Consider the following 15,525-nt stretch of genomic DNA (forward strand, 5'->3'; position numbering starts at 1 on the left):
GGAAAATGCACTACGAAACAAAAACGTTCTCATATGTTATCGTTGTACAGACGCAGAACTCACATCACATGTCAGAGTGTCTGCTGGCATGCAAAAAGCCTTTTTGTTAGCAGGGAAAAAACTGAACTTACACTAAACACCATAAAAGGGCACTAGTGTCCCAAATCATGCTCGAATCCCTGATGTAGGGGAGGAGATTGAACCCGACCCTGGTACCACGTCAGCACTGAGTCAACACCGCTCTGGAGCTAAAACACCAGCACAGGCTGTGGTTGCAGAGTTTGGGGGGACATCGTAAAGGCTTGTCTTTTTCCACCATAACTACTTTTTTTTCATCATTCCTATGAAAGCAGCACTTGTGCAGCGCCCGGGCTCTCACTTATTAACATTTGTACACATCGTGCACGACGGAGCATGCGCATGCACACACACAGATGTATGTTTAGAGGCTAATACACAGACATCTTAGTTTTAATTCAGGCCTTACAGCTGATCCTGAATGCCTTTACTTATTCACTGCAGCCGTGCATGCCAAGACTCCCCCATCCCCCACGCTGCCAGACTGAGAGTCCAAGTCATTGAGGTGTGCTTGTGAAACGCAAATATCACACAGGGCGGACCGCTGAAATGAGCTGCCAGGCTTCTCAAAACAAGCCTCTGTGTCTGATAAGACACTGACACCAGCTAATTAGTTGAATGACTGAAGCGTTTTTTTTCCTGTTGGATGTAATAAGTAAAGTTTGTTTGACGCCACGCCAGATGTTTCTCCTTCAAAGTGGTGATGGATGAGCCGTGGCTTAGTGTCTGTCAGAGGTCTGACAAGTGCTGCGTTATGAATTAATTAAGTTAATTATTATAATCTATCTAACTCTGTGGAAACTTATTTGATGTTCTCTTTATTTTTTGTCACAATTATGATAATAATAAGGGCTGAAATTATTTTTTTCAATTAATGGATCATCAGAAATAAATCAGCAACAATTCTGATGATCAACTTATTGTTTACGAAAATTGTTAAACATTCACGTTCTTGCTTTTCAAAAATATATATATAATATAAAGCTGCTTTTTCAGTTTTGTGTTATAAATCTTTTGGATTCTTGGACAAAACAAGTCATTTTATAGATTCGATAGTGATTCAGCATTTAAAAGCAGTATACAAACATTTAATAATGCTTCATAACACACTATATTTTATTTAGTTGTAAGGAGGTATAAGGACATTTTTTAATGTTTATGAATGTACAGTATTTGTATATAGTATATACAGTATTTTTATAAACCATGTATTAAATGTTTGAATGGTGCTTATAAATGCTAAATAGGGGGCTTTAAGTAAAGTGTTGCTGACTAACTGATTAATCAATTAATCACATTTTTATTATAATCCATTTATAATGAAAATAACTGTTAGTTGCAGTCCTAATGATGATCATCTTGAGCTAAATTCGTCACAGAGTAATATAAACAATATAAACCAGCTGTTTGTTCTTGGATTTGTCACCTGGTTAGTTTAATCAGTCACCTGGTGAAGCCTCAGTGATTATGTGGTGTCACTGTCTCAATCAATGCATTTAGCTGTTTGTGGTTTGTTCCCGTTGCGTCACACTGCGGCCTGTGGTGGACGTGTCGATGCCAGGCCTGTTACAGTGGGCAGGATGTTTAGTCTGGGTGGCGGAGAGGGCAGCGAGTGTGATTGCGTGTCTAGAGGCCCATCAGGAAATGACATAGACTGATGGTCTGTTGGCACAGAGTCAGCTCCTTGTGCAGGAAGTGGTGAAATGACTTCACAGTTAAAGAATAAAATAATATTTTATATAAAATATAATAATATGTGTATACTGGTAAGCGTTGTATTAGTCATAACTGAAGAACAATGTGTTGATAAATATTATACAGGACAAAAAGTATGAACAGCATTTTAAATCTGAGACAAATCAAACATTTTGCAGTATTCCAGTAAACCTAATACAAAGTTATCCTGAATTAAAGGACAGGTTCACATTTTTTCTAGTCATTCTTAAAACACTACTCGTAATCGTTCCTCCTGTTCTAACTGACAGTAGAAATTCACTTCCTGACACATTAGAAGGTCAGATAGATCTCCAGCTTTACAATGAAGCTTGATTAAACAAGGAGGAAGTAGCATTGGCTTTAGTGTCGCATAGCCAGACTATAGACCGTACATAAGAAGTGGACGTAGTCACCGTGACGTCACGCATTGGTTTGTGGACTACCGTTTTGAAGCCTCGAGTTTGGCTTTTTGGCCATCGCCATGTTTTTATTTTGCAACCAGAAGTGACGCGAGAGGGTGGAGCTAAGCACTAAATGAACATCATGCTGTAGACTTGAAACTAGCGATTGAGACCATAAACTCATGTTTACAATGTTTACTGAGGTAATAAATCAAATGAGAAGTAGGCTCATTTTCTCAAAGACTTCTATACAATCAGACTTCTTTTTGCAACCAGAGCAGTCGCCCCCTGCTGGCTATTAGAAAGAATGCAAGTTTAAGGCACTTGGCTTCACTTTTCAGACTCGGAGGTTGCCCACTGAGCCAGAGATCTCCACGGTGCTGTGTCAGCGCTAGAGAAAGGTCTGGCTCCACACATTATAGTTCTGGTACAGGGGAAAAAACTCTCTGGATTATGCGTATTTCTTTAAACCAATCACAATGGTCTTGGCCAACGCTGAGCACAGGATGCAGCAATGGTACTCTTTCAAAATAGATGGCGAAGGGGAGGAGAATGCCGGCTGAAATAGGCGGCTAAACGGCAGGCTTATACCCATAGTCTACATCCAGTGAGTCAGACTAGACTAGACTTGATCCCTGCCAACAATCCAACCAAAGTGTTGCCCCTGCTGTCAGATTCTAACTCTGCCTGTACAGTAGTTAGGAATAAAACCTTCCTTCTCACACTGAAAAGCTATAAAAATCTAAATGTTATCAGTAACAGCAGAGCATCACAGGCATGTTCAGTATGTATGTGCAGTCGTTCCTTCCATTTAGTGTGTTAAGGTGTGTCTGTTTGTGAAGATCTCTTACCGTATGTCATGCCGTTTCTCTTTGTTTGCTTTCACAGCTCTTTCTGCTGGAAGAGACGAGAGAGCGCAAGTTTGACGGCTACGCCAGGACCATCCAAAGAGCCTGGAGGAAATACATGGCCCGCAAGAAGTATGTCCAGATGAGGGAAGAAGGTGAGTGGAGCAACTGCTTACAGCTTTATTGGTCTGTCCAACTTCCTCTGTCTCCATCTCTCACTCTCTTTCTCTGGGTTCGTCTAGCTTCTGACCTGCTGTTGAACCGGAAGGAGAGGCGGCGACACAGCCTCAACAGAAACTTCGTAGGTGACTACCTGGGCATGGACGACAGGCCGGAGCTACGGCAGTTCCTGGCCAAGAGAGAAAAGATCGACTTCGCAGACAAAGTCACAAAATATGACCGCCGCTTCAAGGTTGGTCTCCTTCAGTCCTGCAGCCTGTTCCTGTCTCTAAACAACTGACAACACATTCATGGAGTTCTTCTGTTTTTAGGGGATCAAGAGGGACTTGATCCTGACCCCAAAGTCTGTGTACCTGATCGGAAGAGAAAAGGTGAAACAGGGACCAGAGAAAGGGCAGGTGACAGAGGTGCTGAAGAGGCGGATTGATGTGGACAAGATCCTGGCATTGTCTCTCAGGTACATTTCCCTCAAATCTGGGACAAACTGGGTTGTCAAGTATTATAACATCTGTATCATATATCAACGTCAGGTCCCTGGCTACAATACAGGTTCCTACAGCTTCTCGCTGTTGCTTTCACTTCTCTAGACAGGATTATATTCCTTTAGGGGGTTTTAGTGGAGGCTCACTATAGTTTAAGCAGCCACCAAAGACATGTTTTAGTCACATGTTCCACATACTGTTAATGCATTCATGACCACAACATGTTCCAAAGAAAACCCGTCCATATAAACAAATTGGTGCTCGTTCTATTTACATAAGTCAACTTTAGGCACTGCTTCCTGCTGCTACACCACCAATTTAACTCCTGCTGCATTTGCATTTAGGTTTATTACAATAACATTGTTTATTTCAATATGTTTTCAGCTATTTTAATTCGTGGAGGTATCCAGCTCATGGACAGTCTTTGTCAAGTTGTCAAGCTTACACAGATTAGTTGAGGAGCATCACATTAGTCTACTCAATTGCATATTATTTTTGCAACAAATGGTTAAAACCTTGACAAGAGATTCCTGATTGAAAGAGCATATTGCAGGGAAAAAATTAAATAAATCTAATAAGAAACAGTGCCTGCATACCAAGACTTTCATTACCTGACAATATGCTCTGGTGTAATTGTTTCATTGATACTTTACCTGATGGGTATTGACTTTCTTGTAACTGAGCTACAACATGGTCGTTCTTGGTATGTCTGTCGGACAGGGCTCCCTTGGAAAAAAAAGATAAAAATCCAAGTTAAATGCATTTCCAAACTCCATCCCACTCGGCTGAATACAGTGAAACTTGCCCATGCTTTTATTTTAAAGCTGATGTCTTGATTCACACAGTCCTCACTGGGACCAGTGGGATACCTCCAGGGCTGAGAAGCGAAGCCTTAAACCTGCATTCTCTCTAACAGCCAGCAGGGGGCGACTCCTCTGGTTGCAAAAAGAAGTCTGATTGTATAGAAGTTTATGAGAAAATGAGCCTACTTCTCACTTGATTTATTACCTCAGTAAACATTGTAAACTTGAGTTTATGGTCTCAATCACTAGTTTCAAGTCTTCTTCAATACAGCATGATGTTCATTTAGTAAATTATGGTCCTATTTAGAGTCAAATAGACCATAAAGCAGGGTATGATTTAGGGCGTGGCTACCTTGTGGTTGACAGGTCGTTACCATGACTTTGTCCCATCTGGGAGTTGTCCGGGATTTCGTCTCAGAACTTTAACCCTTTCACAGTGCGTCTTGAGTTCATGAAAGTTAATTGTAACCTTTAGGTTGTCTAAAAATGTCTTATTCAGCGTTCGGTTGTTCTTAGCTCCACCCTCTCGTGTCACTTCTGGTTGCAAAAAGCCAAGATGGCGACGGCCAAAATACCGAACTTCAGGCTTCAAAACGGCAGTCCAAAAACCAGTGGGTAACGTCACGTTGACTACGTCCACTTCTTATATACGGTCTATGACTGGGACCCAGAGCTCTCCAGACTGAGGCATTATGGGGCTGAAATCAACACAGTCATGCTGACTTTGTGTTTTCACTTCATACACAGGGAACAATATGTTTCTGTAATGTGCTGTTGTTGTGAGCATAAAATCTATTTGTATGAGCACAGGAAGATACCAGTAGGTAATTAGTTGTTTCCAAAACAAGACAATGGCTGCTCAACATGCAGATTGTTATGTAGAGACACCATATAATCTGAACTGCAGTAAATCATGAATCTACTTCAAAGCCACAGTCTGGATTTCCAATCACACAAGTTCCCATCCTCCTGTAAATGTCACACAGGGGACATTGAAAACATGTGGAGTGTAATAAACCTGCTTCTTGTATACTGTGTATATATATATATATACTGTATGTCTGTGTGTCTGTCCCTTTGTGTGTGCAGACCAGACTGATGGTCCACATCTCAGAAAATAATATGCAACTAGTTTACTACAAAGAAACAAAGAAAAAAGAAAAAAGAAAAGGAACTGAGAGACTTTGTTGTTGATGAGGACGTTGTATATCTTGTTTTAGAGGTAGAAATCACAGAGCTGTTTGGTGCGAGCATGTGGCTTTTGAGTCAGTGGGGTAATGTGGACCAGGTGGTGCAATGAGCGAAAGCAGGAGTTGTAAAAAGTTCATCAGAGGAAAAACTCCACCTCGCTGGGAACAACAAAGTATCCTTGTGTGGGTCGTGGGCACAAGCTGTCTTCCCTCTTCAGATGTGAGCCGCTTTGTGAGCCCCCCTCTGTTTCTATGCAAATGTGAAAGATGAGTCTGACTCTCCATCTTTACTTCCATCAAAGCAGAACGGTGCAGAGTGTCTTTAAAACATCAATAAAACAATCTTGTGAATGCATTTTTTTGTTACGACTGATTCAAGGAATGTAAGTTTTGAATGTTAAGACTGTTTATGTTCATGTTTTTCAGTACGATGCAGGACGACTTCATGATACTGCACGAGCAGGAGTACGACAGCCTGCTGGAGTGCATCTTTAAGACGGAGTTCATCAGCTTACTGGACCGCAGGTTTGAGGAGAAAACCCAAAGGAAGCTACCACTCAAGTTTAGTAACACGTAAGTAAACACACGCAAAATTAATCCTCGACCAAAGACGGAGTACAGACAATAAATCACTTATTGTTGTTTTAAAGGACATATCTTCTTTATGTGTGTTCATTCACACCTCTTAAATGTGAGTTTAACTTTATTAGTTAGACTTTAAATCAGATTGGTACTGAACCTTCATTGTTAAGCAGAGTTAGCCTCCTCAAAATAATGTCCTAATGAAGTCACAGGGAGAAAGAGAGCTTTAAAGAGAGCTTTAAAGAGAGCGTCATTTAATTTTTTGTCCCTCAGACTGGAGTTGAAGTTGAAGAAGGAGAACTGGGGCTTCTTGAGCGGGGGTGGCTCCCGGCAGGTGTTGTTCGTCGGGGGTCAGGGAGACCAGCCTGTACTGAAGCCGACTAGCAAATCTCTGCAGGTCAGCATCGGCCCCGGGCTGCCGAAGAACACGCGTGAGTATTAACAGACCACAAAGTACAGCAATGTACCTGTTATACCTGTTCTGTACCTGTTATCACTACACTGTGATAACGTAAACTCAAGGACTCAAGTCACGCGATGAAATGGAGTCACCTAACAAAATCATCACTTGGATTTGAGCCTTATTACTTGAGAGACATGAAAGCAGTTGGTCTTGGCAGCATATTCAAAGACAGCATCGACATCCCAGGATTCAGAATATAAAATAATAGAAGTATACAACCTATATATGACCAGGAATTCTTATTTTGATATGCTTTTGAGTGAATGAATGCAACGTTATGGACCCTAACGTATGCTCTGTCTGTAGAGAGAGAGGGATAGACAAAAAAAAAAAGTGAGAGACAATATTGATATACCTAATATGAAAAAATAGATACAATCTCAGTTGTGTTTGCAGAAGTTGATCAGGTTTTACCTCAGATGAGAAGTTCTCAAACTCTGATCGAAGTTCACGTATTTGAATTAGAATTACTGAGCGACCGCTCCTGATCTCAGATTCATACCACTTTATTAAAATAATTTAATTACTCATTGCTTTTAATGTCTAGTTTAACCTAATTTCGAGACATTTTGGCAGGTTTGTTAGGAGACTCGCTCACTCATCGTGCAGTCAACCGGAAGAAGTTATTTTATTTAGTTTAGTCTTTAAAATAGCCTACATCTCATTTTATATATTCTTCATGTATCACAAACTTTTTAAACATTCATGATTGTCATTATTCTGAATTGGTACTAGTAATCTTTTGCTGTTATCATTGATTTGATGAAGGGGCGCCCGCTCTAACGGGTGAGCTACCGGGGCGCCACTTCATCATCAAATGTAACGCTTTACCAAGGCTGAGTCCTTACCGCAGCGGCCCGGGTTTGAATCCGACCCCCCACAGCCCTTTACTGCATGTTGTCCCCTCTCTCTCCCCCTGACTCATCACTTTCAAATAAAGGCAAATAAAAAAATGCCCCCAACAGATCTTTAAAAAAACAAACATTTGATGATGAACTCATTGAAACTTTTTCGACTTCAATGTCAGGCCTTGCCATGTACTTGTTGACTTTCACAAAAATGACTTCCCATCTCTAAAGTATACACATCCATTTCCAATAGAGCCTAAAACCTTCATATATCCCATTAATTCATCCCCTCTCCTCTTCATTTCCTTCATCCTCAGGCCCCACCAGGAAGAGCTTCTCTCAGGTTCGCTCCTCCAATGCGTCCAGACCTCACCAGAACACCCCCTCGAGGGCGGCACCTGGACCTCCAGGTACAGCGTTTACATCAACCATCTCGCAGTGTTTGGCCTGGCCTCTCTTACATCCATGTGGACTGTCTAAAACTTTTTTTTTTTTGTTGCAGTTGCTCACCAGAATGGTGGCCTTAAAAACACCAACCACGCAGCCAATCAGAGGAACACGCAGCATCACGGCCAGAAGCATCCCCCGCAAGCCAACGCAACGCGCCCCTTCCTGCCCAGCAACGGCAACCAGCTGAAGGAGCGAGGAGGCAGCCGGCAGCAGCCCAACCTGGACTGTCTGAAGGTCCCTGAACAAGGAGCTGCAGGGTGAGACATTCACGCTGACACACACAAACATACAGGAGGAGATAACATAACACACAGATGCATTTCTGCTTTACTGTATAAAGGTGTAACATTTGGTCATCACTGAATCAGTATCAGTCATCCCTTCATCCTTTAACAACTCTTGCTAACTGTCTCTGTTTGGTGTACACTTTGTTGTCATGATTTTGGAGACATTCCCTTTGACATATTAAATAGTTTAGCAGTTTTGTTATAATCTGTGTGCAGGTCAGATTGTTTTTTGATCTCTTGTATACAAAACTCTTCATATTTTATCCACCAGAATCTCGCGTTGGTGTCTTTGTTGACATCTCACTGCCTAGAAATGGAAAATCTCAGCATCACACTACAAAAGAAAACTAAAAATGTGCAATTTGAGTGATAAAAATGTTGTTTTTCTGCACCAGAACTGAGTTTATTGGTTCTGCGGCGTTTTAATTTTAACTGTGGCCTGAAAAGCATTAATTGTCATTTTCCCAAAAGGCCAGACCCCCTTTTCTATTTCCATTGCATGGGATTTCACAAGTATGACTCACACGTTTATGCACTGAGACCACTTTAATAGCTGACGTATGCCTCTAATTATCATTCGGCCTAATATGACTCCACTTTGTAGCATTTATCTCACACTTAGAGGAATGTTAAGTACCTAATGGGCTTCGTCTGCTCTTTGTAAATACATGGATTCACGCATATTATCATTCATATTTCTTTATTTCTACAATGTGTATACAACTGCTGAATGTGATATGGTTTTTAGGTAGTGTGGTGTCTCACGTCATATGCACACACTTATTGTTTTATGTCCACAGCCACACTAATACACACACTTGTGTTTCTGTAATTTGGCATAATTTGGATAATCTATTCTTTTGTAGCAACGGAGACAGACGACCAACTTCAAATGGAGGAATGTGAGTTTGAGTGTTTGCCGTGTTTTGGGTGGTGGTTCAGGACTAGAAAAGCTTTCAGCAGCAGGATATGTTGACGCTTCTTCTCTTGTACATCTTAGTTACAGTATTATAACGCTAAAGGAGCCCACTGTAGTCCGCAACTAATATTTCATCCTCTGCTGCTTCTCAATTTCTTTGATATCAAATGGGAATTCTTTTAGAAGTCATCTTAATACGGTCGATCCTTCATTTGCGTAATGAAAGATCCTTGAAAGAGTTTTTGTGATGAAAGAATCCCGGCTGCATTGAAGATGTGAGCTTTCATGTACGCAGACCTCACTGGGAGGCCGAAATATTTCTACTCAATAAATGCATAACATATTGCATACGTATAAACTAACTATTGACACTTCAACTGTTCTGAATTATTTGATCCTCAGTTAGTTGAACAGTTGAGTAACCTTAAGTATTGAATTTGGCTTTGTGTTAAAAACTAATTTGTAAAGAGAATCTATTGTATATATGCAGTATACATACGCGGTTTTCCAAGTAAATGAAAACAGCCAGTATACAGAATAATAAATGGAGACCTTAAAGCTACCACTGACTCTGGATCAACACTCTCTGCTCTTAAAAACATGTTTTAGTCTCAGTTCTTCTATAGATAAATGATAAAGTGTGTACTCAATCACCATCTCGTGGCTAATATGTGAACAGCAACAGCACTATCCACACTGACAGCCACTCTCGGGTAAAAATAAAAACCTTGAACCTTATTGAAAGCTTGATCACAATGTGGTTCTGGCGGCTGTGGAAAAATCTAATTGGAATCAAAAGGTTTTGACACAAGAATGATGGAAGATGGTGATTATACACTCTTATAGTATTTTTGAGATGTGCTTTGTTAAAGCTGCAGTCATGAGGCAAATATGATAAAAAGTTATTTTTTATAAAACGGTCACTATATCCTGACAGTAGTGCATGAGACAGGTAATCTGAAAAAATTGTCTTCCTCTCTCTGTATCCTCTCGTGCTCCTAATTGCATTCGCAAGATTTCACCACGCCCGAACACACACAACCAATCAGAGCTGAGACTTCTCTAACACAGCTGTCAATCACTGCTCGTGAACCTGGCGAATTCAAACTAGGCAGCGCTGATCAAATATGAATCAATATTCTGTTACTGTAATGCCTATTTCTCTCCTCAAATGTTTACAGAAACATCTTGTAGTGTACTGTTTAGCTGGAAAATGAGAAAGCGGTGCTTGGTCTTGTCTTGACTGTTTTCAACACGGCTGCCGGGTCACAAACTTTCTAATTTTACAACTAAACAGTACACTACAAGATGTTTCTGAATACATTTTAGATGAGAAATAGGCATTAATGTAACATAAAATTGATTCATATTTGATCAGCGCTGTCTAGTTTGACCGTTTGATCGGATTTCATGAGATTTGCGAGCAGTGATCGACAGCTGCTCAGAGACTGCTCGGCTCTGGTTGTTTTCCTCCGGTCTTGCAAATGGCATTAGGAAAGCTAGGAAGATGCCGATTTTTTTAGATTACCTATCTCATGCATTACTGTCAGGATATAGTGACCGTTTTTTAAAACAAACAATAAAATCGTTTTATCATATCTGCTAAAAGTTACCGACTTCAGCTTTAAAGTGTAATATCCCATAAAAACACCTGCTTCTTCTGACTTAACTTCACAGCCAACTGCAGCACAGTGAACTAAACCTTTTACTCCTGCAGATGTTGACAGTTGTGTGGTCTCCCTCTTCTTTTTTCTTTTTCTTATAATGCCTCAGAGCCCACAGACCATCAGCCAGCAGGCCTGCGCCGGGAGGAGGGCGACCCAAACCTGCACCCAAACCCAAACCCCAGGTGCCCCAGTGCAAAGCTTTGTACGCCTACGACGCTCAGGACACAGACGAGCTCAGCTTCAATGCTGACGACGTCATCGACGTCATTAAAGAGGGTAAGATGCATTGCTTTATAGGGGTGGGAATCACCAGAGGCCCCATGATACGATATTATCACGATACTTAAGTCACAATACGATCTTATTGAGAAATATTTGCGATAGATATATTGCAATATATTGTGATTTACTACCTTTTTTACAACTCAGAATCATGCAGTTTGTCAACATCTGTCTTATCTAATAAGATACAGTTCTCACTCTGTTCATCTCAGAGTTTTCATTCACATATCTTGAGGTCAGAGGTCAAGGGACCCCTTTGAAAATGGCCATGCCGGCTTTTCCTCAGCAAAATTTAGCTTAACTTTGGAGCATTATTTAGCGTTCTTCCTGACAAGCTAAAAAACGTAATACCAATGGATTCCTTTTTTAGTTACATATGATGCCAGTAGCTCCACTCTAGATGAGTCTGAGCCTGCAACAGCCTCTGAAAGACAGTAAAGCAGGTTTCAGTGGGTCAAAATGACCCTCTACTGCCTCTTCTGCGACATCAAACTGGTATTGAATTAGACTACTTTAACCTTTGGAAATATGCTAGTTTTGTTTTATTCGACACATCATTTATAAGCTGAGGATGAGACTTGCTGACCAACCAAACACTTTCTCTTTTTACCTTCCTCAATTTTGTGAACTGAAGGCAAACATGTTTGGAAGGCATTTGCAGCCTATGTTTGTACATAAAAGAGGTCAAGCGACCCCTTTGAAAATGGCCATGCCAGTTTTTCCTTGCCAAAATTTAGTGTAACTTTTGAGTTTTAGTTGGCGTTCTTCCCGACAAGCTAACCTTACATGGTTGTTACCAATCAATTCCTTAGGTTTTTAGTTTTTAGTTTTTTGTTAAGAGGTATTTAATACACAGCTTTGCTGACTCCTCGATTCTGATTGGTCAATCACAGCATTCTACGGTCTGTTATTTCTTTATAGCAGGTCGTTGCTATGTTATAACAGACCGTTGCTATGGACGCAATTCTGATATCGGACTCTGGCGGACCATTTCTTTGTCAAATTATTGATTTCTTAAGTAAGGAGCCTAGAAATAAGCGGGATAATTTACAGCTAGCGGGTCATTGTTGTGAAATAAACCCCAACAAGGCGATGCAAGAGTGCCCTGAAGGGGCATACAGGTTATATAATAAAAGATTGATACTTGACGTCGGTGTGTCGATACAATATTGCCACGCGAAATATCGCGATACTACGCTGTATACATTTTTTCCCTCACCCCTATTGCTTTATAACATTTCCGTGATATCTTACTTAAATGTTCTTGAAGATCTCAGATGTCGGCTTAAAACGGGCCTCTAATTGAGTCATGTCTGTTGTAGATGCATCCGGGTGGTGGACAGGACGACTTCGTGGAAAGCAGGGACTTTTCCCCAACAACTACGTCACCAAGATCTAGGAGCTGCCGGTTTACAGCTCGAGGAGGAGAGCCTGCTGCGACCCCGCTGACCCTCTCCGAGGACAGGATGGAGCTTTTACAGTCAAAGAGAGAAGCACTGCGAGACTCCTTGAGGAGACAAACTCCCTCCACTGCTGCCTCGTAGTAAAATGAATGTAACTCTCGGTTACACCACCAGACCAAAAGACCGTCAGGCTTGAAATGAGGCTTTAAAAGACAAGAGGACTGTTTGACCCTGGGGTCTGTTTTTCTCCACAGTCCCACTGAGTACTGAACAAAACTATTTATTGTATTTATAGCTTTTCTGTGTTCTCCTTACTGTCATTTATATCTTGCTGAGGATTTTAAGCTCAAACATTTTTGAAGCGTTGGAATGAAGTATGCTTAATCTGTGGGACCAGGCTGTGATTTTTACTCTCAGATGAAGGTTTGATCGCTGAATCAAAAGCGATCGTCTCAGTGGCAAAAAACTGAAGCGACTGCTGCTTTTTCCAGGAATATTTATTTTGGTGCAAAACTGTAACTACTTACAGGGGACGGCTTTTCAGTAAATCATCACACTGTGATTTTTAATGATTTTAAATACCAAAGCAATAACAATTTGTCTGTTCCACATGTGCAAAAAAAACAAACATTTAGAAGGCAAGTGGTGAATCACCTAGAGAGAACCATCTTTATTTTGTTGTTGTTTTTGTTTATCACACCAGTATATTTTAGACACAGAGTAGAGGCCATGTATACTGTAACCTGAGCATGCTGTCTGTGGTGTATTAGCACTTTATTGGTACAGGTACTACCTTGGACACAGACATCTTCACTCGTTCATGCCACAGCCGGTAAGTCAAGTCTATATGAAGGTCGCAAAGCGAGCAATAAACTGCGTTACTGAGGAGAATCGTTTGTTTACATGAAATGATAAAACAGGCATTTTAGATCTGATTCTGTATATGTGTTCATATTTTAGGAGTACGCCTGTTTGTCGGTTACAATTTAAATTAATTGTTTTTTTTGTATTTTCTCTGAAGGATCTTAGTATTGTAATTTTTCTCTGCTGGGCTGCTTTAGTTACAGCTCCGATAGATAATAATGGTTATCACACATTAGGGTGAATGGATTTTTGTTTGTGCAAAAAGTTGTTTTTAGGTGAAAGAAATTTTGTTGACATTTTTTTCCGTGGCACTACAAAGAATTCCTTTTTGCTTCTGCTAAACTGTTTCTGCAGATCTTTTGCACTGCTGTTGCATTACTTACACATTCCTTAGTATTTGTTTTTAATCAAATAACCATACTATGCTAAAAAAACAGCTGGGACTTCTGTCATAGATCTTCTGCATCATCGAATATAGTTTGATCTTGGATGGTTGAAAACATCCTTGTGCAATACAAAACAGTAGATGAGTCTTTTAATAAAGCATGTAATGTATATTTAACTGCTTTGCTTTGTTTTATAATCAGAGAACACATTCAATGAACAACGATCAATCAGATGTTTATTACCATATTCACATGCCATCAGGACCGCAGTTCAGCATTTTACTAATACTGACATCATTAGTTTAGACTTTAGATATTATATCGTGATATGATACCAGATATCGTCTTAGATTTTGGATATCGAATTATGATAAAGTGTTCTTGGTTTTAAAGGCTGCAATACAGTAAAGTCATATACTTTTCTGAACAAACCAGACTGTTCTATTATTTGCCTTTACCCACGTAGTCATTATATCCACATTACTGATGATTTATCAAAAATCTCACTGTGTTAATATTTTGTAAAAACACCAATAGTCAACCCTACAATATCCATATCAAGGTTATTTGGTCAAAAAATATTGTGATATTTGATATTCTCCATATCACCCAGCCCTTGTTCAACCTACTCCAACAGACCACTAAATAATCTGTCGTTTTTAGCTGAGATATCTTTTTCCACATTTAGTAAGTTCATTTAACTGTTCAGATGTATAGTTTTTGGTGAATGTAATGGTTTAATGAGAAGCATTGCCACAGAGTTTCCCCACATGAAAACCTTTTTCTACCTTTTCGGTACGGACTAAAGTTCTGGTGAAGAAATCACTGAATTGTATTTTTATGATTTAAGCAATTTAAGATTTTCAAATTTAAAGGGACTGTTTCTAACTTCTTAAACGTATAAATCACCCGGGTCGGTGTCCCATGCACGCTCGCATATGGCGCTCGCGTGTGGCTACGCTGTTCAGACTCAGACTCCAACACAAACTACACGGAAGCACCAAAAACGCAAAGTTATATCTAGTGGAGCCCGTCTGTTAAACAGTGTTGGCCGCGGTAAGAGGACGCGGGGGAGACCGTAGCTTTGGTCTCCAAGGCCGGAGTCTCTGCTGTACTCTGCTCCTCTGCTCCTCTGCCTGCCTGCCTTCACTCAGCTCGCTCCACCTCACATTCATGCGCGCACACTCCACACTGCAGAAAAGTTAGTTTAGCTCTGAGAATATCTAGTGAATGTACAGTGGACGTTTGTGCAGAAATAACTGCTGCAGCTCCTCCAGACCAACAGAGGTTTCCCGTGTCTTGTGAAGTGACGGGGCTCCTCAGCAAGAAACGTTATCGTCTCCGACCAAAACTCCGGTGACTCCCCTGTTCCCTTGGGCCGCGGTCGGGAGGCTGAGGCAGGAAAAGCCAACACTAGGATCAGCAGTGATTCATGGAGAGACCTTCATCTGGTCAGCTAACATTACTGCCAAGCATGTGAAATATAGAGTGATATTGTGGTTTTAGCTGACGTGTGTCGCCTCACTGTTTTTTTAGCAATGCTCGTTCAGATCCATGTAGAGCGAGCAAGCGCGAGCCCGACGCTGACTTTCATTGACTAACGGCCACAGGTGTCGCTGTTAACAAGCATTTCTGATTCTTACAAACAGTCCCTTTAAGAACAAAAATAAATAAAG

At 40.7% G+C, this 15,525-nt stretch overlaps 1 protein-coding gene across 2 annotated transcripts in view; it reads left to right on the forward strand.

Moving 5' to 3' along the window:
* The window catches only part of myo1ea (myosin IEa), a 61,348-nt gene extending 47,323 nt beyond the window's left edge, over positions 1-14,025 (forward strand). The window contains exons 20-29 of one of the 2 annotated variants that reach the window (XM_037756169.1): positions 3,084-3,198; positions 3,286-3,455; positions 3,535-3,680; positions 6,125-6,271; positions 6,554-6,711; positions 7,909-8,001; positions 8,094-8,298; positions 9,195-9,230; positions 11,021-11,190; positions 12,519-14,025. In XM_037756169.1, coding sequence (XP_037612097.1) covers positions 3,084-3,198; positions 3,286-3,455; positions 3,535-3,680; positions 6,125-6,271; positions 6,554-6,711; positions 7,909-8,001; positions 8,094-8,298; positions 9,195-9,230; positions 11,021-11,190; positions 12,519-12,595 — 1,317 coding nt within the window. In that variant the 3' untranslated portion in view covers positions 12,596-14,025. The remainder of the gene's footprint in view (positions 1-3,083; positions 3,199-3,285; positions 3,456-3,534; positions 3,681-6,124; positions 6,272-6,553; positions 6,712-7,908; positions 8,002-8,093; positions 8,299-9,194; positions 9,231-11,020; positions 11,191-12,518) is intronic. The other variant, XM_037756170.1, reaches the window with a different exon arrangement.
* Positions 14,026-15,525: the final 1,500 nt, after the last annotated feature.

Source organism: Sebastes umbrosus, chromosome 2 (assembly GCF_015220745.1).
Source record: "Sebastes umbrosus isolate fSebUmb1 chromosome 2, fSebUmb1.pri, whole genome shotgun sequence".
NCBI classification, from domain to species: Eukaryota; Metazoa; Chordata; class Actinopteri; order Perciformes; family Sebastidae; genus Sebastes; species Sebastes umbrosus.